The 26527-nt window shown below is 38.5% G+C and overlaps 1 protein-coding gene across 1 annotated transcript in view; it reads left to right on the top strand.

The window, feature by feature from the left end:
- MYO1E (myosin IE) overlaps nt 1-26527 on the top strand; it is a 175700-nt gene that overhangs the window by 66605 nt on the left and 82568 nt on the right. Inside the window, exons 13-17 of the mRNA XM_044660107.1 lie at nt 706-792; nt 2518-2685; nt 3901-3986; nt 6069-6150; nt 26292-26398. Of these exons, the coding sequence (XP_044516042.1) occupies nt 706-792; nt 2518-2685; nt 3901-3986; nt 6069-6150; nt 26292-26398 (530 nt within the window). The remainder of the gene's footprint in view (nt 1-705; nt 793-2517; nt 2686-3900; nt 3987-6068; nt 6151-26291; nt 26399-26527) is intronic.

Genomic DNA, 26527 nt, shown 5'->3' with positions numbered 1-26527 from the left:
AAATTTTTCCTAGGTGTGTATGTTTAATCAGACAAAATCAACAAGGGTTTATTAAATACTTATGCAATGGGCTTGTTTGTTCTTGTTTGTCCCTTTCATGACAAAAAGAAGTAATGATTTCACAGAGGGATTGATATCTTGATAGTCAGTGTTTGAGACACTGAAGATAGAGTGATAAAATGAAAGTCACTGACTGTCCTCAAGGAGCTTACATTCCAGCAATGATGTGCATAAATATATAGAATATAAACATACATACAAGGAAATCTGGGGGCAAGGGCATCAGCTTAGGAAAGGCTTTGTGCGTAAGTGTCATTTGAAGGAAAAAAGGGGAGGTGAAGAAGTCAGCAGAGGTACAGGAGGTGGCTGATGGAGTATTGTGAATGAGGAACACCATTTGTAGAACTGTGTTCATCTCTGGATACCACACTTTAAAAAGGACATTGGTAATCTGGAGAGTGCTCAGGAAAAGCTAGACCACCAAAGGAAGATGGTAAAGGAAATTAAGTTCATTTTATACAAAGATTGATTGACCGAACTGGAGATATTTAGCCTGAGAAAGAGAAGATAGATAGGAGATGAAAAATGGAACATCATGTGTGAGAAATGCCAAGAAGGTCCACTTTGATGATATGCAACTGGCCTGATCTATTTACACAGTTACTTACACCAAAGAGAATCATGAGAATTTTGCCTTTCTTGTAGGAGGAGTATGTACAAGAAGGAATTAGATGGACTCCAATTGAATACTTTAACAACAAAATCGTGTGTGATCTCATAGAGAACAAAGTGGTAAGTGTTGGCCCTGGGTATGGTTTCCTTTTTCCCAAGTGGATAATAAAAGTTTGCTGTGTTGTTTTCTTTGTTGTTGGGATATTACATATAGCATAGGTTCTTCCAATGTGCTGTTTGGTGATACTGAACTCTGTCTCTCCCTCTCTCTTCCCCTTTCACTATTTCTCTCTCATTATTTCTCTTTCTCTCTCACTATCTCTTATTCTGTCTTTCTATCCCCTTCCTCTCTTATTTCTCTCTGTTCCTCTCTCCCTCTCTTTTTCTCTCAGTCTCTCTCTGGGTATCTATGTAGAAACACACACATATCCCTCACTCCTCTCTTTTCTTCTACCACTTTCCCTTTTTATCCTTTTTTTTTTAACCTTTACCTTCCATCTTAGAATTGATACTAAGGATTGGTTCCAAGGCAGAATAGTGGTAAGGGCTGGGCATTTGAGGTTAAGTGACTTGCCCAGGTTCATAGCTGGGAAGTATCTAAGGCCATATTTGAACCCAGGACCTCTCATCCCTGGGCTTGGTTCTCTATCCACAGAGCTACCTAGCTGTCTACCATTTTAATTCTTTTTGACAAAGGATATCCCTCTAAGGAGGGGTAGAAGAAGGATATAATTTGGAAATGAAGGTGATGTGAGAAAAAAGTTATCAATAAAATTAAATAAAATCAGTCTAAGATTCAGTGAAGCATAATTCAGTAGAGATGACTATAAGATAAATCATTGTATGAATATTGGTATATAGTTAGATGGATAATCAGATAAAAATTTTTAAGGTAATTTGGTAATTTCTTGTATGAAGAAATTTTCAGTTAGCTTAATCAGGGTTAGCTATCCATCTCTGACATGCAATAACAATTATTCACATAAACCATGAGCGTTGCCTAGAATACCAAGAGGTAAAATCATTACTTCAGGTTAATGTAGGCAGTAGATATCACAGGCAGAATTTGAACCTAAGTCTTCCTGACTTTAAGACCACTTCTGTTGTCTGTTTCAATTTGCCTCTTAAATATCAGTTATTATAGTGAAAATATTTCAGAGGGGGCATCTGGGTGGCTCTGGGGATGGAGAGTCAGTACTAGAGACAGAAGGTCCTGGGTTCAAATTTGGCCTCAGAAACTTCCTAGCTGTGTGACCTTGGGCAAATCACTTGACCCCCATTGCCTAGTCCTTACCACTCTTCTGCTTTAGAACCAATACGTAATATTGATTCTAAGATGGAAGGTCAGAGTTTTAAAAAAAAATAGAAAATGGAAAATATTTCAGAATCTCATCTGTTTTCCTAAAGTCTGGAGTCAGTAAGAATTAAAATAAAAATATGGATTGAATTCAGTTCATCAAATTCCTATCACCTCTGGGCCCAACTTCTTTTTCAATTACCACTTTGGAAGAAGAAAAAAAAGTGTGGATGGGGGGATGGGGGAATGGAATAAAGTGCATGCTAGTTTTACAAAGGAAATAATGTGTTTTCTCTATGTGTGATTTCAATTAAACCTAAAGGGAGTTGAATAGCTTTTTGGAGAAGAGTCTTTTTTCTCATCATTATCCCTATGATGTAGTCCTCTCTTTAAGGGTCCTGAATTCTTATTTTAAGGGAAAGTCTACCTTTCCTGATGTTATCATACCTCAACATTTACATGTTATTTCTTTTCTCAAGCAAGAAACTGATACCATCTATATAATTTTGAACTCATATTGATTTGGCCTCTCTGATTTGTCAAACTAGAACCCTCCTGGGATCATGAGCATCCTGGATGACGTCTGTGCCACCATGCATGCGGTGGGTGAGGGTGCCGATCAGACACTGCTTCAAAAACTTCAGATGCAGATTGGAACCCACGAGCACTTCAACAGCTGGAACCAAGGATTTATCATTCATCATTACGCAGGAAAGGTATGGAAGAAGCTTTGGTTTCAGAAGGAAAGGAAAAAGTGAATTCAGCATTGACATGTCCCATTTGTCTTGCATGACAAGAGTCAGGATACATTTATTAAATATGTGTAGCAGGCACTGTGCTAAGCACTAAAGATTCAGAGAAGCCAAAGACAGTCCTTGCCCCCGGGGAACTCACAACGTAATATGCTCCATTGTGTCCAGTTCATTTAGTGACTTAGTAAGTATGTGAAGTGATGAAAATGAACCCCTCTGTCTGAGTTTGCCATTGATCTCTGAGATCACTCCCCATTCATTCGTGCTATAGCACAAACAGAAGGAGTGCCAGAGTGTGAATGCTCTCATCATTATGGGGAGTTGAGGGAGACTCAAAACCAGTGGTTTCCCAGGAGGGTGTTATTGATATCATCTTTTTTTGAATGAACTAACAATACATTTTTTTATTCCTCTTAAATAAAAAATTATTTTAAATTAAATTTAAATCAAACCTTAATTAATTAATTTTAATTGTTAAATTTAATTAAATTTTAAATTAACTTTAATTAAATTTAATCAATTAACTAACTATAGAAATTATGTGTAAGGACCCAGGGCATTTAGCTTTTCCAGGTGACCACTAAAGGAATTCATTTGCCTCCAGATTATTTAGAGAGAAACTTGTCTAGTAGTCTTTGCAAGGAAAACACTGGGGGGAGCGGGGTACAGCTAGGTGACTCAGATTTAGAGTTAGGACTAACAATGGGAGGTCCTGCATTCAAATTTGACCTTGGACAATTCCTAGTTGTATCACCCTGGGCAAGTCTCTTAGTTCCCATTGCCTTGTCCTTACTGCTCTTCTGCCTTGGAACCAAAACACAGTATTGATTATAAGATGGAATGTAAGGGTTTTTAAAAACAAAAACAAAGTTAGTTCAAGGATTTTGTCTTTGCCAATTAGTTCTTAAAGTATAAAGCTCTTTTGACCCATATAAATCAAGTTACCTAGTAGAGTAAAAGTCTGAACTCTTATTGGGTCAGGTATATCACAGTGTTTGACAGAACTGTCTGCTTTTCATACAAGTGAGCTGACAGAATATACTAGTGAGCTGATGCCATTGGCATACAGCATGTGCTCAGTTCTAAAGTACAGAGTCTACTCATATCAGGAAAATGCTTTCATTGATCATGAAAAGGTATACCAAGATACAAAGCTAATCACTTATTTATTTTGACCAGGTGTCCTATGACATGGATGGCTTTTGTGAGAGGAATCGTGATGTTCTCTTCATGGATCTGATTGAACTTATGCAGAGCAGTGAGCTGTGAGTCAGAATATGCACCCATGATCAAACTCCTGAGATTGTTGATTTAGATCTGTTTGGGAATGTGGAGGTAATCTAGTTCCATGTTAAATGAGGACCCTGATACCCAAAAAGATCAAGAGACTTGCTGCCAAAGTCAAGAAGGTATAAAACAGGATTTGCATGTAGGTCCCCTGACTGAAATCCAGTTTACTTTCCATCCATCATACAATGGAATGGCCAAGTCAACTTTTAGATTTTTCTCCTTGACACCCATCTAGTCTCCGGTGTTACCACATGCTTTTGGGTTATGTTCCTACTCCAAACCTATACGTCTGTGATCCTGCTTCCATGATCTCTCCTTTTTCCACACATCGGAAGTTAGATGGGGCTAGAGCTCCCCTTATTGTACATGAGAGTTCTTAGCATCTCTCTTCATTTCTGGCATGGCCATTCTTGACCATGGCGGAAAATTTATCAGAAAGACCTAGATGCATCAAAAATTCAAACAACGTTTTTCTACCTCTTTAATTCTTGCAAAGTGAGTTTCTGTTTCTTTTATTCCTTTAAAAGTCTAGTTTTCAAAGAGTAGTCAAGAATTTTTCAACTCCAGCTTCAATCACATCTTTATACTCAATGCCTTTTCTGTCCCCCTGCATGGGAATTCTGAGTATTTTAACCCATGAACCCCTATAATCTATTCATTCTGCCCTTAAATGTAAAGGGAAACCACATTTCCTGCCTGGTGGTTTTGAGGCAAGGAGCCTTAATTTTGCTTTAAGAGGTTTTCTAGCAAAGAGTGCTGTTACTCTCTAAATTATCTGGGGGGAAGTGAATTTCTTTAGTGGGCACCTAGGAAAGCAAAATGCCCTGGGTACTAACTGATCCTTGCACATAATTTCTAGAGTGTAGATCTAGCCAACTTTATATTTTAGCATATAACATATTACTGAACCTCATACCAGATAGCATTTTATATTTGTGCCATAAGGTTTACAAAGCATTCTATATACATATATAAACTCATTTGATTATCACCACAACCCTGTGATGTTAGCATTTGTATTATACCCATTTTACAGATGAGGAAATGGAAGCTGAGTGAAATTTAGTGATTTGACTCAGGTTACAGGACGATTAAGTCTCTGAGGCATGACTCAAACTCAGGTCCTCCAGCCTCCTAGCCACCCCTGCACATCACCTGACTATGTTTATTCTCTGCCCTAGTTAAGTAGAAAACCAAGGAAATTATGTGGATAATTCCAGCAGCTCCAATTAGTCATTTGGAAATAATAAGGGTTTGGTCCTATAGCACCAGTTTCGCTGAATGATTGCTTGTCTCTTGATTTAAATTGGTTCATAATCAATAGCTCAATATTTTTATCATATGAAAATAGAAATGGCATAAAATGTTTATCTCTAGTCAGTCAGCAAGCATTTATTAAATGCCTACTATGTGCCAGACACTACACGAGGGTGCTGTAAAGTATATATCCCTCAGCTACCCTTCTGGTTCTAAATTACACTTTATAGGGGGCAGCTGGGTAGCTCAATGGATTGAGAGCCAGGCCTAGAGATGGGAGGTCCTAGGTTCAAATCTGGCCTCAGACACTTCCCAGCTGTGTGACCCTGGGCAAGTCACTTGACCCCCATTGCCTAGCCCTTACCACTCTTCTGCCTTAGAGCCAATACACAGTGTTGACTCCAAGATGGAAGGTAAAGGTTTTAAAAAATAAAATACACATTATAGTCCCTTTGAGTTCACTGGACTAAAGCAGAGTACCATCAAGTCAAGACGGAATATATTATATTCAAGCTTTAACCTCCAGGGGATTCTGAATTGCAAGGACAAATAAAAGAGAGGAGAAAAGTAGGGAAATGGGTTTCAAAAATCAGTTGTCTGGCTTTCCATTCTAGTCATGACTGCTGCAACTTGGAATTCTTTCTATGCCCTGAGCCCTCTAGCCCAAGGGATGTATCTGTACCCAGACTGTCCCACCATATCTGAACCTGCTTATTCTCTAGAACACCTCTCCAGGAGGGGTATTTTAGCCACTAAAGCTCTTCTCTGATTTCCTTCTTATTCTCTTGCTCCCCTTTCAGGCCTTTTATAAAGGCTTTATTTCCGGAAAATCTACAAGCAGACAAGAAAGGACGCCCGACCACTGCTGGCAGCAAGATTAAGGTATGCTTTGTTTTGAGTTGTCATTTAAACTATGGCACGGAGAAACTTACCCAAGAGCTGGGGACTGGGCTTCAAGGCTCCAGGGCAAAAGTGAAGCCAAAGAGAGAGGAGGGGCTTGATAAAGAAAATACTTGGGGATTGATGAAACTGCTCGAATGGGGGTCACAGGTCATCAGCTGAGTTTGCCTTGGCGGAATATAAATCCCAGATGGATATTAAGTACCTCGACTGACTAGTATTCAGCAGATGATAATCAGCTGCTCTCTAAGAGGAAGTGGATTTTAGCTGAAGCTGGAGGAATTTTTGTAAAACCTAAGAGGAAAGTTTCTGATTCAGAGCCATGTCTGGAAGTCTAGTTCCAAATCTGTATTCCAAATCAAGGCCCGAGATGGACCAACTTCAGAGCTTTATGGACTTAAAATTCTGCCTGGCTGGCTACATAGAGAACGCCCAGTTTATCTTTTTTTTTTTTTTTTTTTTTGCCTTCACAAATTGTATATTGATTGTCTCATTTGTTTCTTTGGATGCTCAAAGGCAAGATTTTCAGTATTTGTCAGCATATATTTAACACTCACCGTGTCATAGAACAAGGAAGCAGAGAATACTTGAAAAGAGTGTTGGTGTGGTCTGATAGACTGAGCTGTAGAATTGGAGTTCATAGTTGTTTTTGTTGTTCACTTGTTTTTCAGTTGTTTTGTTGTGACCCCATTTGGGGTTTTCTTGGCAAAGAAACTGGAGTGGTTTGCCATTTGTTTCTCCAGCTCATTTTACAGATGAGGAAACTGGCTCAAACAGATTTGAGGGACTTGCCCACAGTCACACAACTACTCAGAAGGTATCTGAGGCCAGATTTGAACTCAGAAAGATGAGTTCCTGACTCTAGATCCAGTCCTCTATCCGCTGCACCACCTAGCAGCCCTTTGGCCTTAGAAGATCTAGGTTCAAACCTTGGCTCTCAGTACCTTTTAAACCCTGGGTAAATGATCTCCCAGAGCTCCACTTTCCTCATCTGTAAAGTGACGTAGTTGGACTCCCTGACCTCTGAGGTCCTTTTCAGTTTGAAGCCTACAAATAAGGACTTTGATTAAGAGACAAGTCAAATGCACTTGGAAATATAGGAGCCCTTTCAAAGAAATAAAAGTTAATAGATAATGGTCTGAAAAAAGGTCTGAAAGTTAATAGATAATGTGCTAATTAAATATCTTTTTAGCATTGTTTTCCATTCCTTCCTAATACAAAGCCCATTTTTCATGTGGGCTCTATATTTTTTTCTTTTTAAATTTTATTTTTTAAACCCTTAACTTCTGTGTACTGACTCCTAGGTGGAAGAGTGGTAAGGGTGGGCAATGGGGGTCAAGTGACTTGCCCAGGGTCACACAGCTGGGAAGTGTCTGAGGCCGGATTTGAACCTAGGACCTCCTGTCTCTAGGCCTGGCTCCCAATCCACTGAGCAACCCAGCTGCCCCTTCTATATTTTTTTAACTTCTGTCTTAGAGTCAGTACTATATATTGGTTCCAAGGTAGGAGAGCCCTAAGGGCTAGACCATGAGCGTTAAGTGACTTGCCCGGGGTTACATCCCAAGGAAGTGTCTGTGTAAGTGATGTATTCTGCTACTAATTCACAGACTTCTGATTAGTTAAATCCAACTCTTACTTAATGCAAAAGTTTAATTCAAAGTTTTAAACCCCAAACCTCCCTTTCCATGGGTCTGGCTCTTACCACTTAGGTGCCCACGTGGGCTAAATTCTTGATCTTCCCATTCCTACTCTTTCCATGCTGCCCCACTACAACCATCCCATGCGTGTGCCTCATTCTTTCCCTACGTGGCACCTGAAATATCTTTTTCTCTTTCCCCAACCTCATCAATCCATCTTTCAAAGCTTAGTTCAAAACCCAGTTCTTCAACTAAGCCTTCCTCAGTGCCTCCAGCCAACATTTCTTTCCTTTCTTTATGAATATCTCCTTATACCAGTGTTGGCAAAGTATTGGCACACATGCAGAGTGGGGAGCTGCTTCGTCCCCCCTCTTCCCAGCACCGAAGGACATTTTTTTGCATGCCCCACCCCTCTGTCCAGCCACCCAAAGCAAGCACTTCCTCCGCTCTCTTGGGTAATGGGGGGGGGGGGGGCTCACAGGCAGCTCGAAGTTGTAGTTTGGGTACCCAAACTTGAAAATTTCCCAAACTTCTCCAATGCTGCCTTATATTATAGAACAGAACAATAGAAAGCTTTTTTTTTTTTTAACCCTTGTACTTCGGTGTATTGTCTCATAGGTGGAAGAGTGGTAAGGGTAGGCAATGGGGGTCAAGTGACTTGCCCAGGGTCACACAGCTGGGAAGTGGCTGAGGCCAGGTTTGAACCTAGGACCTCCCGTCTCTAGGCCTGGCTCTCAATCCACTGAGCTACCCAGCTGCCCAAAAAGCTTTCTTTTAAGAAAGCTTTTTAAATACTAAAATCTACCCACAAATTTAAACAAAAAAGTATCATCATTTAGATCTTGATCATATTCCTGACAATATTTTCTTTTTAAAAATTCATTTGTGTTATCTCCTTTCTCCAAAGGAATTATAAACTCCTTACTAGCACAGCTCAATGCTATATGCTCCTTTTGTTGCTCTGAAATGCCTGGCACAGTGCTAGTCATATCATAAGAACCCCTTTCTGATCACCAAGTACTTTCCCATGCTTTCTCATTTGATTATCACAACCACCTTGTGACTAGGTAGTATAAATAGTTCTGTACCCATTTTGTAGATGAGCAGATTAAGGCTCAGAGGACACAAACTTGGGTTCTTGGACTCAAGTGCCTTCAAGCTCTTTATGTTCTGACATCCTCAGTGAATAAGTGCTCTGGGTGTCAGCTAAGGGACCAGATTAGAATCATAGGGATTCAGGAGGCTTCAGGAGGAAGTGAGGGGTGATCTGGCTCCCAAGGGGAGGAGAGACAGTCAGCGTGTGTCAGGGCTGGAGGGAGGAGCGAGTAGTAGACCATGGACAGTCGTCAGAGGAGGCTGGCTGGAGCAGAGTGTCCATGACAAGCATATTCATCGGGAAATAAGGGAAATTCTCAGAAGTCACAAACATTAATATCTGCATGCAGCTTATGACTCATGAGTTCAGTTGTAGGTCCAGACTTTAGCTCTGGGGTGGAAAATCTGGTCACACGGCTCTCAAATTCATATTCAAAGCCCCCGAATCAGCAGAGGTGCACATGACCCAGCTTTGAAACAAGCTGGATTTTTCCCATGTCTGTTTTCATGGTCTATAAGGATGCCTTTTTTTAAAGAAAAATAATCATCTCTTTCTGACTTGACTCTGCCCCATCCCAACTAATTAAAAAAAAAACTCTTACTTTCTGTCCTAGTAACAACTTTTAAGACAAAAGGGCAAAGGTCAGGAAAATAAGATTAAGTGATTTGTCCAAGGTCACACAGCTAGGAAGTGTATGGGGCTAGATTTGAACCCAGGTCCTGGCACTCTATCCGTTGTGCCACCTAGCTGCCCCGTGAATACCTTTTCTTATTTTAATTCTGTGATTTAATAAGTAACATTGCCATAAACAGTGCTAATGGCTAGCATTGGTGGCCAATGAAGAAGGTCTTTGTTTAGTATCTGGTTTGATTTTCAGTTTATCCAGTAACATTTGCAATCTGCTCACTTAAGTCCTCCATCATATCCCACTTTCTATGCCACGTGGGTCACTTTACTTTTTATTTTATTTATTACTCCTTTGATTTTTAGGATTTTTAATTTAGTGTTTAAATTGGGAGTTTAAATTTGTTCTTTTTCATTTTTTTATTTGCATCCCCAATTCATTGATCTCTTCTTTCTGTCTTTTATCATGTGATTCACTGGAAAACACTGATCCACCCCCTTTTATAGAGATTCCTTTTTTTTCAATTCTTTATTTTCTATCTTAAGTATTAATTTCTAATACAAAAGGGAGATAAGGGCTAGGCAATTGGGGTTAAGTGACTTGCCCATAGTTAAATAGCCAGAAAGTGTCTGAGGCCACATTTGAACCCAGGGCCTTCCAACTCTAGGCCTGACTCTTCATGCTACCTAACTATCTCAAGGTTCTATTATTTTGAGACAGCATGTCACAGCGAATAGAGAGGACTTTGGAGTCAGTTAGACCTGGCTCTAAGTCCTACCATCCACTCACACTAGTCATCAAACCCTGGGCAAATCAGTGTTCCCAAGCAACTCTCTAAGACTATACAAGGTGTGTTGCTGATCTTTATCAGGGGAGAAATTTTCCACACTGAGAATTCTTCCAAAATGATGAAATTACAAGTCCAGATCAAAATGAAGCAAAACATACGGTACTGGTCTGTATTATAAAATAATTTTAAGACATTTCTTCCCATTGGGTACTTTGAAATTTTAGCATCTGTCTGCAGATTCATAACTTTCCATTCCCCCTCTTATAACTATTTCCCCAGTTAAGAAGTTCCTTGAAAAACATTAAGAGGATTTTAGTGCATTGCATAATGATGTACGTGGCAGTTGGGAGAAGATTTCTCCGCCACGGTTGTAGGGATATGAAGTAAGAACAGTGTAGAAATCCATGCCAATGGCACTTGAATACCCATTTTATGAGACAGAAAAAAAAAATGTTTCCTTTGGTTCCCACCGAGCCAACTATAAATTAGCAGAAAAACATGGTGAAACTCTCAGCAGAAGCTTAGTGAAAATCCAGATGCTGCTGTTCCCAGTTTGTTTTCTAGGACACGATAGAGCAAAACGATCCTTTCAGCTGATCAAAGTCCAAAGCAAGCTTGGGTGGAGGATGACTGAACTTTGAATTCTCCAGAAAAACACAGCCTCTCCCACAGGTTGGTTACAGGTGCCAGTGGCTTCATCACACTCAGTTTCTACTTCCTTTTTTTCTCTGATTTTGTCTGCCCTTGTAGCCCTCAGCTATAAAGCATCATTTGGACTAGATTCTAATGTGTCCTCCAAAGTCCTCCTTTTTCTCCTTCAATTAATTCTTTTTTTATTTTATCCTGACTCCCTGAATCACAGCTAGGACAAAGAAAATAGCCTGGGTCCCTTAGCATTGGTGGTAAAATAGCTCTTCAGAATAGTATAGAAACAATTGAGTTTAACACCTTGTTTGGCAGAACTAGGAATCCATGAGACTTCAGCTGTACCTAAAATGAACTTTTCACTGACTACACCCCAACTGGACTCTTTCTTGACCTTCTTAATTCTCTGTCCAGCAGGCATTCCTAACAGTGTCCAAAAACCTCTCACCATCTTACTGAATTTGTCTTAAAATTTTGACTTGAGGTCATGTTCAGTGTCTTGTCCTTGGTGTCAAAATTGCTAGTCATAGCAGAGTTTAGAAATCAGCACTTTTCCCCATAACTCTGAGTCTAACATCTTTTGTTGTTTTTTTTCTCTTATTTTTAAAAGTACATATAAAGGGGGGCAGCTAGGTAGCTGAGTGGATTGAGAGTCAGGCCTAGAGACAGGAGGTCCTAGGTTCAAATCCGGCCTCAGACACTTCCCAGGTGTGTGACCCTGGGCAAGTCACTTGACCCCCATTGTCCACTCTTACCATTCTTCCACCTAGGAGCCAATACACAGAAGTTAAGGGTTTAAAGAAAAAAAATATTTTTTTTTTAAAGTACACATAAAGGCTTGGAGGGAGCACAGTAGGTAGAGTGCCAGACCTGGAGTTGGGAGGACCTGGATTTAAATCTGGCCACAGATATGTCTTAGCTATGTGACCCTGGGCACATCACTTAGCCTTGATCTTTTAGCTGATATTAAGACAGAAGGTAAGGGTTTAAAAATAAAAAGTGGGCTAGGCAAAGTAGTGGTACAAACGTTGGGACAGGTGGCGAGGGAGGTCTTTTTCATTCTTCAGTCTCCAACATATGCTTCTTCTGTCATGTTTACTGAGTTTCTTCTTTTCAATAAGCCCAAACCAAAAAAGAAGATTTATTGATTTATTTATAAAAATCCTTACTTCTGTCTTAGAATCAATACTGTATGTTGGTTCCAAGGCAGAAGGACAATAAGAGCTAGGCAATGGGGGTTGTGAGGAGGCAGTGGTTGGTTGGCTCAGGGCAAATCACTTGCCTTCTCGGTACCTCAACTAACTATCAAATGTTAGACGTTGTAGGTGACCTGCCACAACAGGGATTGTTTCCTATGCCAAAAAGAATCCCAGGTTTGTTCCCTTTTCCCCCTAAAAAAGAGGGAAAGGAAAACCAATAGCTACAGAATCAATGTTGAATATTAATAATGATAACTGTACTAAAACATATTACATATGATTCTATGAAGATGACATAGTAAAAAGAACACTGGCTTGTCAGAAGGCCTAGATTCAAATCCTGTCTCTGATGATGACTACCTTTGTGACCTTGGCAAGTCACAACCTCAGTTTCCTCGATTATAAAATTAAACAATTCAAGTAGAGGTCTCTTCTATCTCTAGACCTTTCGTGCTGTATATATCGTATATATGGATGGCCTCAAGGTATATGAATCGACCAAAAATGTATTAAAAGAGGTTTTTCTTTCTTAATCTCAGGACAATTTTCTAATAATAGTAAAATGTCCTTTTGACTCTATAAGTAAAAACTCTCAATGGATGCCAAGGAAAATTAGAGAGAAGGCTTTCAATTGAATCCAGGGATCTATTAGAATATGAATAATATGGAAATGGGTTTTGGATAATGCTATATATATTTATAAAACCCAGTAGAATTGCTTGTCAGCTCCAGGAGTAGGGAGGGAAGAGTAGGTGGAAAGATCATGAATCATGTAACCATGGAAGAACATTCTAGACTAATTAATTAATTAATTTGGGAGAAGCAACCAATTGATAAAGGTTATGCCTACAAATATCTTAGGCAAATATATGAGGCATCTAGGTGGCACAATGGGTAGACTGATGGGTCTGGTATCAGGAAGACCTGAGTTCAAATCCGATTACAGATACTATCTGTATAACCCTAGGCAAAATCATTTAACCTTGTTTGCCTCAGTTTACTCATCTATAAAATGATCTGGAGAAGGAAATAGCAAACCACTCCAGTATCTCTGCCAAGAAAACCCTAAATGGGAGCCACAAAGAGTTAGACATGACTGAAAATGACTGTACAACAATAAATATCGTTTAAGTCTTCCCTAAGTGGGACACAAACATAAAGCTGTCAAGGAGTAAGTTGTAGCTATACATGTCTAGAGACTCTGGCCATTCTGAAGTCAAAGCTTTTATGGGAAGAATGTGTTCACAGCAATTAATTTCTGCAATGCTAGTTTTAATGTATAGCTTTGGAATACTACAATGGAAAATAATTGTTTTAAGGAAAATCTGTGGAAAAACCGTTGTACTAATAAAATATAGGATCCACTACTCCAAAGCATCTAAAAAATATTAAGACTACCTCTTCAGAAAGGAGGAAAAAGACTAAGAGATATTCTCATGCTGTATAATAAAGTTTTTAAGTTTGCAGAAATGATGCTTCGTCAAACACCATTTGACAGAGCAAAGGCTAATCATCATTGCACAAGAGTGGATATTTTGAATGCCTCAAATAGCATGTATTAAATGACTAAGATCCAAGATGGAACCAAAAGCCCCTCTCTGCAAAGAATACATCCCCAGGAACATAATCAAGAATTTGTAGTGAAGCCTTAAACAAATGACTGAGTGAAAAGGATCTGTTGATAGAAATAAGAGGCCATCGCTTTCACAAACTTTAAGAAGTTCATTCTTAGAACTTAAACATCGGTGCAGATTTTTCAAGAAAAAGGAAGAAATTATGCAGTATACCACAGAAGGCTGAAAAAGTAATAGAAATAATTAGACACCAGAAATCCTTATTGTTTGAAAAAAATTAATAAATTCCCCTACTACGAATATAAAGTTTCCTTGAGAATAGAATTTGTTCTCTGGGTATTATTAATGACAAAACTAAAACCCACAACTACCCAGACCTAACACGGACTCCTAAAAATTTAAGAGCAGCTCATTTGGGGACATGGAGGGGGCAGTTAAATCCTTACCTTCTGTCTTAGTATCATTTCAAAGAAAGAAGAACCAGAAGAGCTAGGCAATTGGGGTTAACTGTCTTGTCCAGAATCATACAGGTGGGAAGTGTCTGAGGCCAGATTTGAACCCTCTCAAAACTTGCTGCCCTGAATCATGCCTCCTACAATAAGTTTCCTCAGGATCCCTCTTTGAGACTGTTACAGCACATTTCTTGAAAAAGATTTTAAGGGCAGCTAGGGGATACCATGGATTGAGTACTGAGCCTGGAGTCAAGAAGACTCATCTTCCTGTGTTTAAATCTGCCTTTCAGACACTTTACTGGGTGACCCTGGATGAGTTACTTAACCCCGTTTGACTCAGTTCATCAGCTGTAAAATGAGTTGGAGAAGGAAATGGCAAACCACACTAATGTCTATTCCAAGAAAATTCTAAATATGGTCATGTAGACAAGACCAAAAAGATGAAAAATAAAACCAACTCAAATGCCTCTTAGAAGATCCAAAGTCTATCCAAGGCCAATGCTATTTGTCTGACACAATTAGCCTTTTGAGTAAGAGGTTATAAAAGAAGAATACTGCCAGGGTCATGAGAAATAAGAAAATGGCAGACGTTGCACTTTGTGGAAAGAAGAAATTGGACTTTTTTGTTGTTTTGGGAAGAAGAAATTTGTGATAGAAAGGACAACATTTAGGGCAAATTGGAGATAGTTATAGTAATGCGCAAATGAGAGAAGACAAAAAAATAAAGTGGAGAGAGATTTGTACATGAGGCTGTAAGAGCATAGGGCTACTTGAAGTGCCCTTCTCCAGACATAGTATATGAAGTATATTGGATAGTGTGCTGGACTTGGAAGCAGGAAGACATGAGTTCAAATCCAGCCTCAGATACTCAATTGTGTGTGGCTATAGGCAAGTCACTTGACCTCTCTTAGCCTCAGTTTCTTCATCTATAAATAAAATAAGGGTAATAATTACGCCTAACTTGCAAGGTTGATGTGTGAGGACCAACTAAGGTAACATAGATAGTCCTTTATAAACCTTAAAGCACTATATACATGCTAACTACTGTTATTGTGCAAAGGAATATAATAGATAAGTGAGTCTTTGGGAAGAAAATCTAAATTTTAGTATAATTTAGTAGTATAAATCAGTGATGGTTAACAAAGCTATTGGGGAGTATAGTAGAGAAAACATTTTTTCAAGTTAAGCCTGGGTTCCAATCCAATTGTATGTTTCATATGTCAGTTAACAATTATTCAGTCTGGCTCCTGTTTGGTCTTTGAAAGACACACACTTTTTCTTATAAACACATTTAATTCAGCACAGTCAATATTTATTATACTGTCCTAGTCAGTGAGGTGGAAATAAAAAGGAATTAGACATGGCCCCAGTGCCTTCATGGATCCTACAGTCCAATAATAGGGGAATTAATTTGACACAAACAAATGTCTAATTAAAAAATGGAGTGAGAAATTAAATAGATCATAGGTTTAAACTTGGAAATACAGCCCCTTCATTTTATATGTAAAGAAACTGAGACCTGGAGAGTTTGAGTGACTTCTCCATTTGTTACTGAAATAATAGACTGCCTGGCTGAATATGAACCCAGATCCCAAATCCAGAGCTCCTTCTAAGACAACATGCCACACCTTCATCAAAGGTAGACCAAAATACTCTGAGCGTTCCAAAGGGGAAAATCTGTTTGAGCAGTGCTATAGTAGATAGTCAAGAATATCTGAATTTAAATCCTAGTCAAATTTTTTCATCTGTAAAATGGGGATAATTATTAGTAACTACCTTTTGTAAAGATCAAATGACTTAACATTTGTAAAGTGCTTTGAAAACCTTCAAGTTGTACATAGAAGTTAACGAATATTATTATTGGAGAGAATCCAGAAGTGGCATTTGAACTGGGCTTTGGGGGCAACAGGTAAGATTTCAACTGGTGGCCATGGCAGGCAGGGCATTCTGGTACAGGAAGTTGCTAATTAAATTGGTTGAGTCATTTTTTTAAAGGACCTATTTTGAATACACCCTTGTATTTTTAAAGTCTACATTAGGTAAACATCTAATAAAAATGTGGTCAGTGAAAAGCAATCAGATGATCACAACACTGTAGGGAGAAAAAAATCTGTGAATCTTTTTTTAGGAATGTCATTGCCGATGATCACCATCTCAGCCTTGAGCCATTTCATGGTGCTAATAAAACCAATTTATGTGCATCTCTCTTGCCAGATTTTCTCCTAGAAGATGTAAGTGGATTCATAGTCAACCAGTTTTGAGCAGGGTACAGAGAGATCAACTGATTCTATACTAACTAATGCTTTGAGCCCACAATTAGAAAACTTTTGGCAATGAGACCATAGAACTATTACAGGGATTTCAAATATGCTTTACATTCAACATTTTCTTTCAAACCACAGTGTCATAGTGGAAATGAGCAAAGCACATTTTTTTTGGACTCTCTGTCCCATATTTTTGTACCTACAGAGAAAGTGCAGATTAGAAAAATAGATTTACCCTAAAAATGACAAAGCCCGTAAATTTGGAGAGCATTCCCTAATATTATAAGCTCAATTTGGCCATCTTCCTATGGTCCTGGGCACCCTTCCGAATTCAAAAAGCTATTACAAAAGACATTTGCTCTTAAAGTTGATCTACTTAATAATGCCAGATATTCCATCTCATTTCATAACTTTGAAGGCAAAATTCTTAATTTGTGTGTCCTTGAAATTCTGTGATAACTGAAATAAGAAGGCGGTCTTAGGGGGATGTTGTAGCTTAGTATTGTAGAGCATCAGTATGACTTAATAGGATCATAGATTTAGAATTATAAATTAGAGGTAATTTAGTCCAAAGCCCCCATTTATCACATACCTTAATTAACTAAGGCTTAGAGAGGTTAAAGTGACTTGTTCAAAGCAAAAGTATGCTGGTAAATATTTAACAACCAGCTCTCCCCATGGAAAATGTGAGCAGTATACAAGTTTAAGTTTAACCTTTATTATTCACTCTTTCTACATCACTTTCCAAAATAATCCACAAAATAATAGGTCAAGCCCTAATTTATGTAGTATTTATAGATATCTGAAGCCACTCCCTGAAAACTTAAAAATCATCTCTTTCAAGGCACTGCTAGTCTAGCATACCTCTGGTTCAAGGTCACACTCGTTAGTGGCTGAGCTAAGAATTGAATGTGGGCCCTTTAACTCCAAATCCAACACTCTTTCCACTCTACTTGCACACTACCTTGTTGGTGAAGACAAACACAAAGGCTCCAGAATATGTTTTGAAAGAAACCAAGAGTTAAAATCCCAAGATGGCAAAAGATATTCCAATCGAACAGATTTTAATTCAAATGAAAAAGAGTGGGTTGAAGCTGTTGACAAGGTGGTGGAAGTGGCATATTGTGGTACTTACAGTATGAGACATAATGGAGAATGATTTAAATGCTGAAAATCAAAAGGATGCAGACAAAGACTGTGAAGATTTTTGCCTCTTTAGTATAGGAATTAAGGCTGCAGAGACACAGCTCAAACCCACTGCCCAGGAGGCTATGCCTTTTTCAATTCTGCTGGGTGAGAAAAACAAAACTTGATACTTTAACAAGAAAGACAAAATGCTTAAAGAAGCAAAGAACAAGAAATGATTCTTTTTCTTTTTAACCCTTACCTTCTGTCTGTGAACGCTTAGTAAATGTTAACTATTATTATTTACGGTTGTTAAAAGAAAGCGCAGGTATATAAAATTTTAAAAAAATAATATCTTAAGTGCTTTCTGATTTCCTTATATTTTCTATTATCAGTTTTGGTTGCTGCTACTATTTTTCTATCACCATAATAAGAATTTATTTTGAACTGATTCCTTCATTTTTCATGACCCTTGAAATTATAACTTATTAAAGAACTGAGATAGAAGTGGGATGTGTATACTGTGGAGATTTCATACCACCTCATCAGTGCATTTTTATCTTTAATTCAAGTAAATACAATATAATAATAAGAGCAAATAATATACACGTTGCCCTTGGAACTAGAGGTAAGACACAGAGGAATACCCATAGTTTTCATCTATTACTATCATAATTGATAAACATGTTGGTACAATAATTGTCAAGTTTAGCTCAGTAGTTCAGTAAAGTTCAGTAAAGAGATGGGGAGAGGCTGGTCCTGAAAGGATGAGGAGAAGCAAAGGACAAGGAGATATGACTGCAGACGGGAGATATTGGGGGGTCTCAAAGGAGGAGAAAGGAATTGAATAAAAAGAGAGAAACCTACATGGAGATGGGGATAGTGTTGGGGGAGAGCAAGACTGTACTCTCCCTGAGTTTGATTTGCCTCCAAAGTAAATGATTCATTATTAAATAATGAGTAACTAACACCTACCATTTTCTTTAACAAGTTAAATCATCAAGTCTAGATAGATTCATTTCTCAGCACTCTTGGCCCTATACTTCCTATATCTACAGTTCCAGGGAATAATAATCTATTTTTTTTAAGCCCTTACTTTCTGTCTTAGAATTAATACTGTGCATTGGTTCCAAGGCAGAAAGAACAGGAAAGGCTAGGCAGTAGGAGTTGAGTGACTTGTCCAGAGTCACACAGCTAGGAAGTACCTGAGGCCACATATGAACCCAGGATCTCCTGTCTCTAAGCCTGACTCTCTAACTACTGAGCCACCCAGCTGCCCCTCAATTTATAGTCTTAGGGAGCTATCTGGGACATTGAGAATTGAAGGTCCTTGTCTAGGGTCACTGGGCTAATATATGTCCCTGCTCCCAGGCTGGCCCTTTATCCACATTGCCAAGATGCCTTTCACATAATTACATATTTAATAAATATTTGTTTAGTGGTAGTGATAGAATCATTAGATCTTAGTTCTCTAAAATTCTCAGACTCCATTATCCCAGAATGCCTTCTGAACCATCAAAGAAAGATAATGTTCATTATGTTCTTAGTGCTAAGAATTAAAATGTGTGCACTGAATTTTGAGTGCAGGATATTACTGTGTATAACATTCTTTAAAAATTAATAATCCATGGATTGTAAATATCATCCCTTAGCTAAACAGAAAATTGAATTAATGGAGCCCATCATGCCCCAACGATTCTGGTTACTATATAGCACATCTACGACTTAAGAGCTAGTTATATCAAGACCATTCATATGTAAAATTATGAAAGAGGCCAAATGAAGGGAAATGTATAAAGCTGTTTTTTGGTGTGTTTCTCCTTCAAATTAATTCCTTCTGTTCCCAAGACAATTCCTTAAAGAAAGAGAGGTAATCTCAGTGTGTGTGTTCATACTGCACTTTGTGATTACCTCATTTGATCCCAGAACAACCTTGTGATAATGTACTATCAATATTATCATCCTTGTGTCAAAATGAGGCAGTGTGACTACAGAGTAGAAGACCATCTTCAAGTCAGAAAGACCTTTGGTTCAAGGCTTGTCAGACTCATAACCCAAAGGAAGACCCCCTAACCTAGCAAAGCTGAGGCCATTCATTGCAGGCAAGCTATGGATCTGCATCTCTGGCAGAGTTTGCTTACCAAGTACTTCCCACTGAAATAATATCAGAGGTTTGCATAAATACATATGGACCAGGGAAGTGAAGCTCTGAAAAAGAGGTTTTAAATAAGACCTGCTAAGGTGATAGAGCTCAAGTTTTCTGATTCCAACTCCACAATTCCACTCTGGCAAAATTTAATTCAAGCAAATGAATCTATTTGTTAGTAGCTCTTCTAATGACTTAGTAGAGGAGGAAAAGTTTGAAAACACTGGCATTAGTGAGACTCTGGGCTCATGAAATGGATTTGTCTGCGGGGGGCTCCTTTGCTCAGCCTGGCCCTAGAGGAAATTATGAAATAAGCTGAGTTTAAATTCTGTACCATGTCTGGAGTATTGCCTTTAGTACTAATCACCAAGTTATAGGTAAACCATTGACAAACGAGCTTGTCCAGAAGATGTAGCCAGATTGGTGAGAGGACTAAAAGCCAAAACCATAGGAGGATTAGTTCAAGAACTAGGGATATTTAGCTTGGAGAAGAAATGACGTGAGGAAGAGAGAAGAGACACAATCACACTCTTGCTCTGCTTTGCCACCAAAGGCAGAATTTAGAACAATATATAAACAAGTTTTAGCCTTCCATGTTTAATATCCTGTGCTAGTCTTCACTATCAAGAAATTTATATTAGACTACAAAGAAGAAATTTTTAGTTCAATCAAAGAATATATTTCGTAACAACAAATCATTCAAAAGTAAAAAAAAGACGATTCTGGGAAGTAGTGAGTTCCTCTTCATTATACATCTTCAGAGCTTGCATGATCATTTGTTGGGGCGGGGGGAGTCAAGCCATATGCCGCAGATACCCCTACCTGCTTAGAAATTCTGCAATTCCATCTATTTCACTTTTCTTTCTATTCCTTACATTTCCCCTTACTCCCTTTTATTAATCTTTTGCTTACTAATTCCCATCTATGGCCCTTGGATCTATAGAGCACTTTCCCAAGCTTTACATGAAGAAAATATTCCCTTGTTATGTACTTCCCTTCCTACTTCTTTTTATGGCCAGAGTCCCATCCACTTTGGACCTTGTGCTGAGGAACTAGTAAGCTACTTTTTGCCAAAGAAATAATAGATTAAGTTCTCTATTATGCTACATAAAAACTGTATATTATTACCTAACTCTCTTGCCTTCCCTCTGTTTCCCACCCATAAACTTCCCCTCCCAAATCTGTAGTTTCGTGATTAGTCTAGAGTCAATATTTTGACTGAGTGGACAAGTTTTACCCAAAGATCTATGGGGGATTTTTTTTAACTGTCTATTTCTCCCTCATCCATGTCACTAGAACTGCCATCATAAGAACGGTGAGTGCATGGATAGGAATTGGCTCTCTGCATCTCCTCTCCTCCAGGAGAGGCTTCTACTTAATTCATCAACTTCTGACAAAACAAAAAATTCCAGAACCCCACACACTGTAGCTTACAGGGCCAGGGATAGCCTTATAAATTAGGGCCAGGGATAGCTTATAACTGGAGGCCAGGGAGAGCTCTAACAATGAAGGCTGGCCAAGAGAACTGCTGCTGTTTTATTGTCCCTTATTGGTAACTTGGAAGGAATGGCCCAAGTGGCCCTAACTCCATTCTTCTACTTGAATATGCTTTTTGTCCGCCCTGAATACCAAAATAGACACCTCAGACTGTGATTTAATTCAGATGGCTACCTAGCAGCCCCAAACAAAAGCTGGTTCTGATCCACTTGCCTCAGTAAAGAAGCAAAGTGGCACAGGACGTAGAATTTAGGATACTGGACTTTCTGTCAAGAAGGTCTGGATTTGAATTCTACCTCAAATGCTTACTAACTCTGTGAATCTGGCCAAGTAAGTCAGTCAACTGACCTCTCTGGGCCTGATTTCCTCATCTGTAAGATGGGCTTCTAAGTGGCACAGTAGATAGAGTGTTGACTTTGGAGTCAGGAAGACTCATCTTTCATAGTTCAAATCAGCCTCAGATACTATCTGTGTGATGCTGGTCAAGTCACTTAACTCTGCCTCAATTGCTCATCTGTAAATCTTTGCCAAAGAAAACACCCTAAAGGGGTGATGATAAGTCAGACATGACTAAAAACAATTAAACAAGATTTTTAACTACTAAAATCCTCTGTGGCCTGGGACAAGTCACTGAACACCCCAAGGTCTCAGTTTCCTGCTGAGGGATTAGAAGAGATAACCTCCAAGTTTCCTTCCTGCTCTTGATGTGTGATTTTATAATTCTTTGAATCTATAGCTGACACAGTCACCTTTTCCTAATTTGAATATTTTATCTATCGCTCTGTGACAAAGAACAAATTCCATGGGTACAGAAACTAAATTCATTCAATGTATATATATTTGAGATGAGGTCAGACTTTAATTCATTATTTAATTTCTAATTTAATTTCTTAACGTAAATTAAGTTCTCATCACAAATAACCTAATGAAGAAAATGAATCATGGAAACATGGAAAAATATTTTTTAAAATAAAATTAAAATATAAAATAAAGGAGCTAGGCTAAAAAAAATAACCATATGGACAAAAGTTGTACCCAACAGAAATTGATTAATACTGAATCATATGTGGTGGTAGAGCGGCAGATTAAAATTATCTTGGATATGTCAGAGAAGGGGGATGGAGACCTTTTTTTTTTTTTTTTTTTTCCTATATTTGGTTAGTACCTAATATAATGTTCTGTCCAGATTGGATAGCCATGAATTGGTATGACTGAAAATTGGAGACCTGCTAATAATAATAGCAATTAGTCTTTAAGTAACACTTAAAGAATTGCAAAATTCTGTGTAAATATTATATCATTATATCCTCACAACAACTCTGGGAAGTAGGATCTTTATTATCATCCTTGTACAAATAAGGAAACTGAGAAATGTTAAGTGACTTGCCCAGGGTAACACAGTTAACAAAGTATCTGAGGCCATATTTGAATTTAGGCCTTCCTTCTCTAGATTTAGCACACTTAACTACTGTACCACCTACACCTACTGTCTAATCTTTAGTGATAGTATTTGGAAGAGTGGATTCTAACTTACACCCTTCAGTTTCCCTGTGATCCAGTGGGAGAATTGTTTCCGATAATTTTCTGATTTTCTTAGAGAAGTCTAGTAGCTTCATTTTGGAATCTCAATATGATAGCTATTTTAATAAAGATAAAGATGTCTCTCCATTTCATTATTGGACCCTACCAAAAACTGCCTCACTCGTTTGATGTAATTCATTGTGTTTTAATTCTCTAAATCATCCTTTATTGCTAGAGAGCCAGGATTTTGAGTCATGTGACTCATAAACTTAAGTCATTTTTGTCTGGCCTTTTGGCCTTTTCTAATGCTAATATGTGGAAGTTTTAATGTCAAACCACCACTTAAAATCTTTCTAGTCTAGTTCATCTCTCCACCCAGAAAAGAGCGTGGGGAGGGGTGGGGAGGGAGAGGGGGAAGAAAGGGGGGAAGAGAAAGAAAGAAGGAGGGAGAGAGAGAGAGAGATTTGTTAGAACCTACCTCTGAAGTTGTTCACTCTTTTCTCCCTTTATTATTCTAAATGAATCAGCTTTGAGTCCAGAATTCATTTCCTATTTAAAAGAGAAAGATGGAGTCACTTAATTTCCTATCTTAAAAATTACATACCATTTTGCTTGGATGGTAAGATAGGATTATGGATGCTTAAGCCTCTCCTTCTACCATTCTGTCTCTCTTCTTCTATCCAGACTGCCAAATGTCTTTTTTTTTTTTTTAAACCCTTGTACTTTGGTGTATTGTCTCATAGGTGGAAGATTGGTAAGGGTGGGCAATGGGGGTCAAGTGACTTGCCCAGTGCCAAATATCTTTTAAAAATTTATCTGCCCCTAAGCCTTTGCATTCTTAACTTTGATCCCTACCATTATACTGAAGCTGCTCCAGAGAAAGTCAGTACCAACTTCCTAATTGCCTGATCAGATGAACTTTTTTCAAACTTCATCCTCCTCATCCTTTTTTATAAGTTCTGACATTGCTGACCATCTTGCCATTTTTTTGTTTCCTTTGGTTCCTGGTTTTACTCCTCCATCTCTAAATGAGACCTCTCTATTGCCTTTCCTGGATTATCTTTATCACTTTACCTTTCAAGGAAGTTATTTCTCCAAGGATCTATCCTTGACCCTCTCAGCTTCTTTCTCTCTTAGCAGTGGTTTGTCCAAGGTTACGTAATTGTCAGAAGCAAGATAGGAACTGTAGTCTTCCTGACTTTCAAATCTAGCACTGCACTATGCTGCTTCTGTATTTCTAGTCTTGAACTTCATGGGGGTGTCACAGGCATCTTAAATTCATCATGTACAAAACTGAGTTTCTCTTTTCCCTAAACTTGCTTTCTCCTTCTGATTTAATTGTTTCTATCAGTGGTCCTCTCCTATTATCTGTTGAGTCTTCTTTCTCCCTCAACTCTCATGTCTAATAGTTGCAAAATTCTATTGATCTTACAACTGTACTATTTTGGGGATTTATTTATTCTCTTTTTAAACCACTGGGACAATCCCTGTATTGGACCTCATCCCAAATCTCCTGGATTGTTGAAAAAATGTTCTCGCATACCTATTTTTTTTATACAAAATGGACAAGATAATTTATTTATGACATTAAGAAGAAAAGGCCCTTTAAGCTGGCTATCTAAAATGTGTTGTGTATGTGTTTTTCCCCATCTTTCTGAATCACAAGTCTATTTGTCACTCTTCTCTTCTCACTATTATTACAATTAAAATTATTTCAAGGGACTGATTTGGGGGTAAGAATATCAGTTTATTGAATATGCCCATTTATTGATTAGGCCAGAATCAGAACCAAAAGTGATATTCATGTCTATGTCCCTCTAGAATGATGACATATCCTGAATTCTGGTAAGGCAGTTTAAGAAATATTTTTTTGGAGCTCATTTATTCAGCCCTTCCCTTAAACATCCCCAGGCATCTCTAATTGGCAAACTGGCTTTACATCAAACCATGTGCCCCTCCCCATTCCCAGTTGATGGGGAACAGGTCCATAAGAAAAGAATACTTGTCCTCTTCATTTTTTAACCAAATTCTCTTTAAAAGGATTGGAATTCCTAAGAACAAAGAAAATGCAAAAAAGTGGTTGACTGGATCTCTGACCCTGACCCCAGACACTGGAATACACAGCAATTCTCCCTAATATACCGGAATTTGGGCCTTTCCACTCCATACCCTGATACAAGATTTAATAGAGTATGTGGAAAATAAATTCTCACATTATGCTTAAGACCATTGTCAGATGATCTGAACATAAAATGCAAAGAAATCTTTGGTGGATTCCTACTATTTATTAACCTTTTTTTTTTTTTTTAAATTTTTAAAAAAATCCTTACCTTCCATCTTGGAATCAATACTGTGTATTGGCTCCAAGATAGAAGAGTGGTAAGGATAGGCAATGGGGGGCAAGTGACTTGCCCAGGGTCACACTGCTGGGAAGTGTCTGAGGCCAGATTTGAACCCAGGACCTCCTGTCTCTCAATCCACTGAGCTACCCAGCTGCCCCCTGCTTATTAACTTCTAACCTCTTTTTTCCTGGCTTCCCAATCTTTCCATAGTCTGGAACCAACCTACTTTTTTTTTTTTTTTTTTTTTTTTTAAATTTTAAACCCTTAACTTCTGTGTATTGATTTATAGGTGGAAGATTGGCAAGGGTAGGCAATGGGGGTCAAGTGACTTGCCCAGGGTCACACAGCTGGGAAGTGTCTGAGGCCGGATATGAACCTAGGACCTCCTGTCTCTAGGCCCAGCTCTCAATCCACTGAGCTACCCAGCTGCCCCCCAACCTACTTTTGACCCTGATTTCAGTCTATTCCCCATCACATCTTCAGCCAAACTGGAATCCTGAGCATAACATATACTTTCTTACCTCCAAGAAATTACTCAAGCTGCTCTCTACGCCTAAAATGTCTTCCTTCACCAGCTTTGTCACATTTCCTCCCATCCTTTAAAAAACATATTCCCTCCTTTATGAAGTCTTTCTTGATTTCATTTATTGGTCACTTCCTCTTCAGAGCTCACTTAGAACTGTGTTTTGGTAGCTCTCTTATGCAATAGGTCTATCATTGTTATCTGGGTCTGGATCTGCTTCCTCATTAGTCAGTAATTCCCTGGGAGTAGGGAGAGCTTCTTTTACAAACTTTGCAAACCCTTCATTGTCTTGCACCATGAATGCTATTCACTATAGGCATCAGATAAATATTTGTCATGTTGAGTTGGGTTGTTGAGCTTGAATTTTTAAGATGAAAACAGGCTTTATCAGTGGCATTAGAAATGTCTTCTTGACAGGAATGTGCAGAATTCAAGGATATTGAGAAAAGTTCTAATCAGCATGTTTGGTACAAGGAAAAAAAAAATACTAGGAGTGTTACAGAAAAAAGCAAGAAAAGTCAACGGATATTATTTGTTAATAAAATGTCAGGTGCCTTATTAAAATCTATATCAATATCTTCAAACTCAGCAAAGTTTCTTTTAAAACACCTTGTAAAGGATCTGAAATTTACTACACATTGAGGTTTTTCTATGCATCTAAAATTGTATCATTCCTTTTCTCCCCAGAAACAAGCCAATGACCTTGTCAGCACCCTGATGAAATGTACACCCCATTACATTCGCTGCATAAAGCCAAATGAGACCAAAAAATCCCGCGACTGGGAAGAGAGCAGGTAACGTGAAGTCAAAAGATGGAGGAAGGAAGCTGGTTATAAACAGTGCTGTCTTTGAGTCCTGTTCGCTATTAGAGAGAGAGAGAGAGAGAGAGAGAGAGAGAGAGAGAGAGAGAGAGTGAGAGAGAG

The sequence above is a fragment of the Gracilinanus agilis genome, chromosome 2 (assembly GCF_016433145.1).
Source record: "Gracilinanus agilis isolate LMUSP501 chromosome 2, AgileGrace, whole genome shotgun sequence".
Lineage (NCBI taxonomy): Eukaryota > Metazoa > Chordata > Mammalia > Didelphimorphia > Didelphidae > Gracilinanus > Gracilinanus agilis.
Note: the sequence above shows the minus strand (reverse complement) of the source record. Positions and strands in the feature narration are given on the sequence as shown.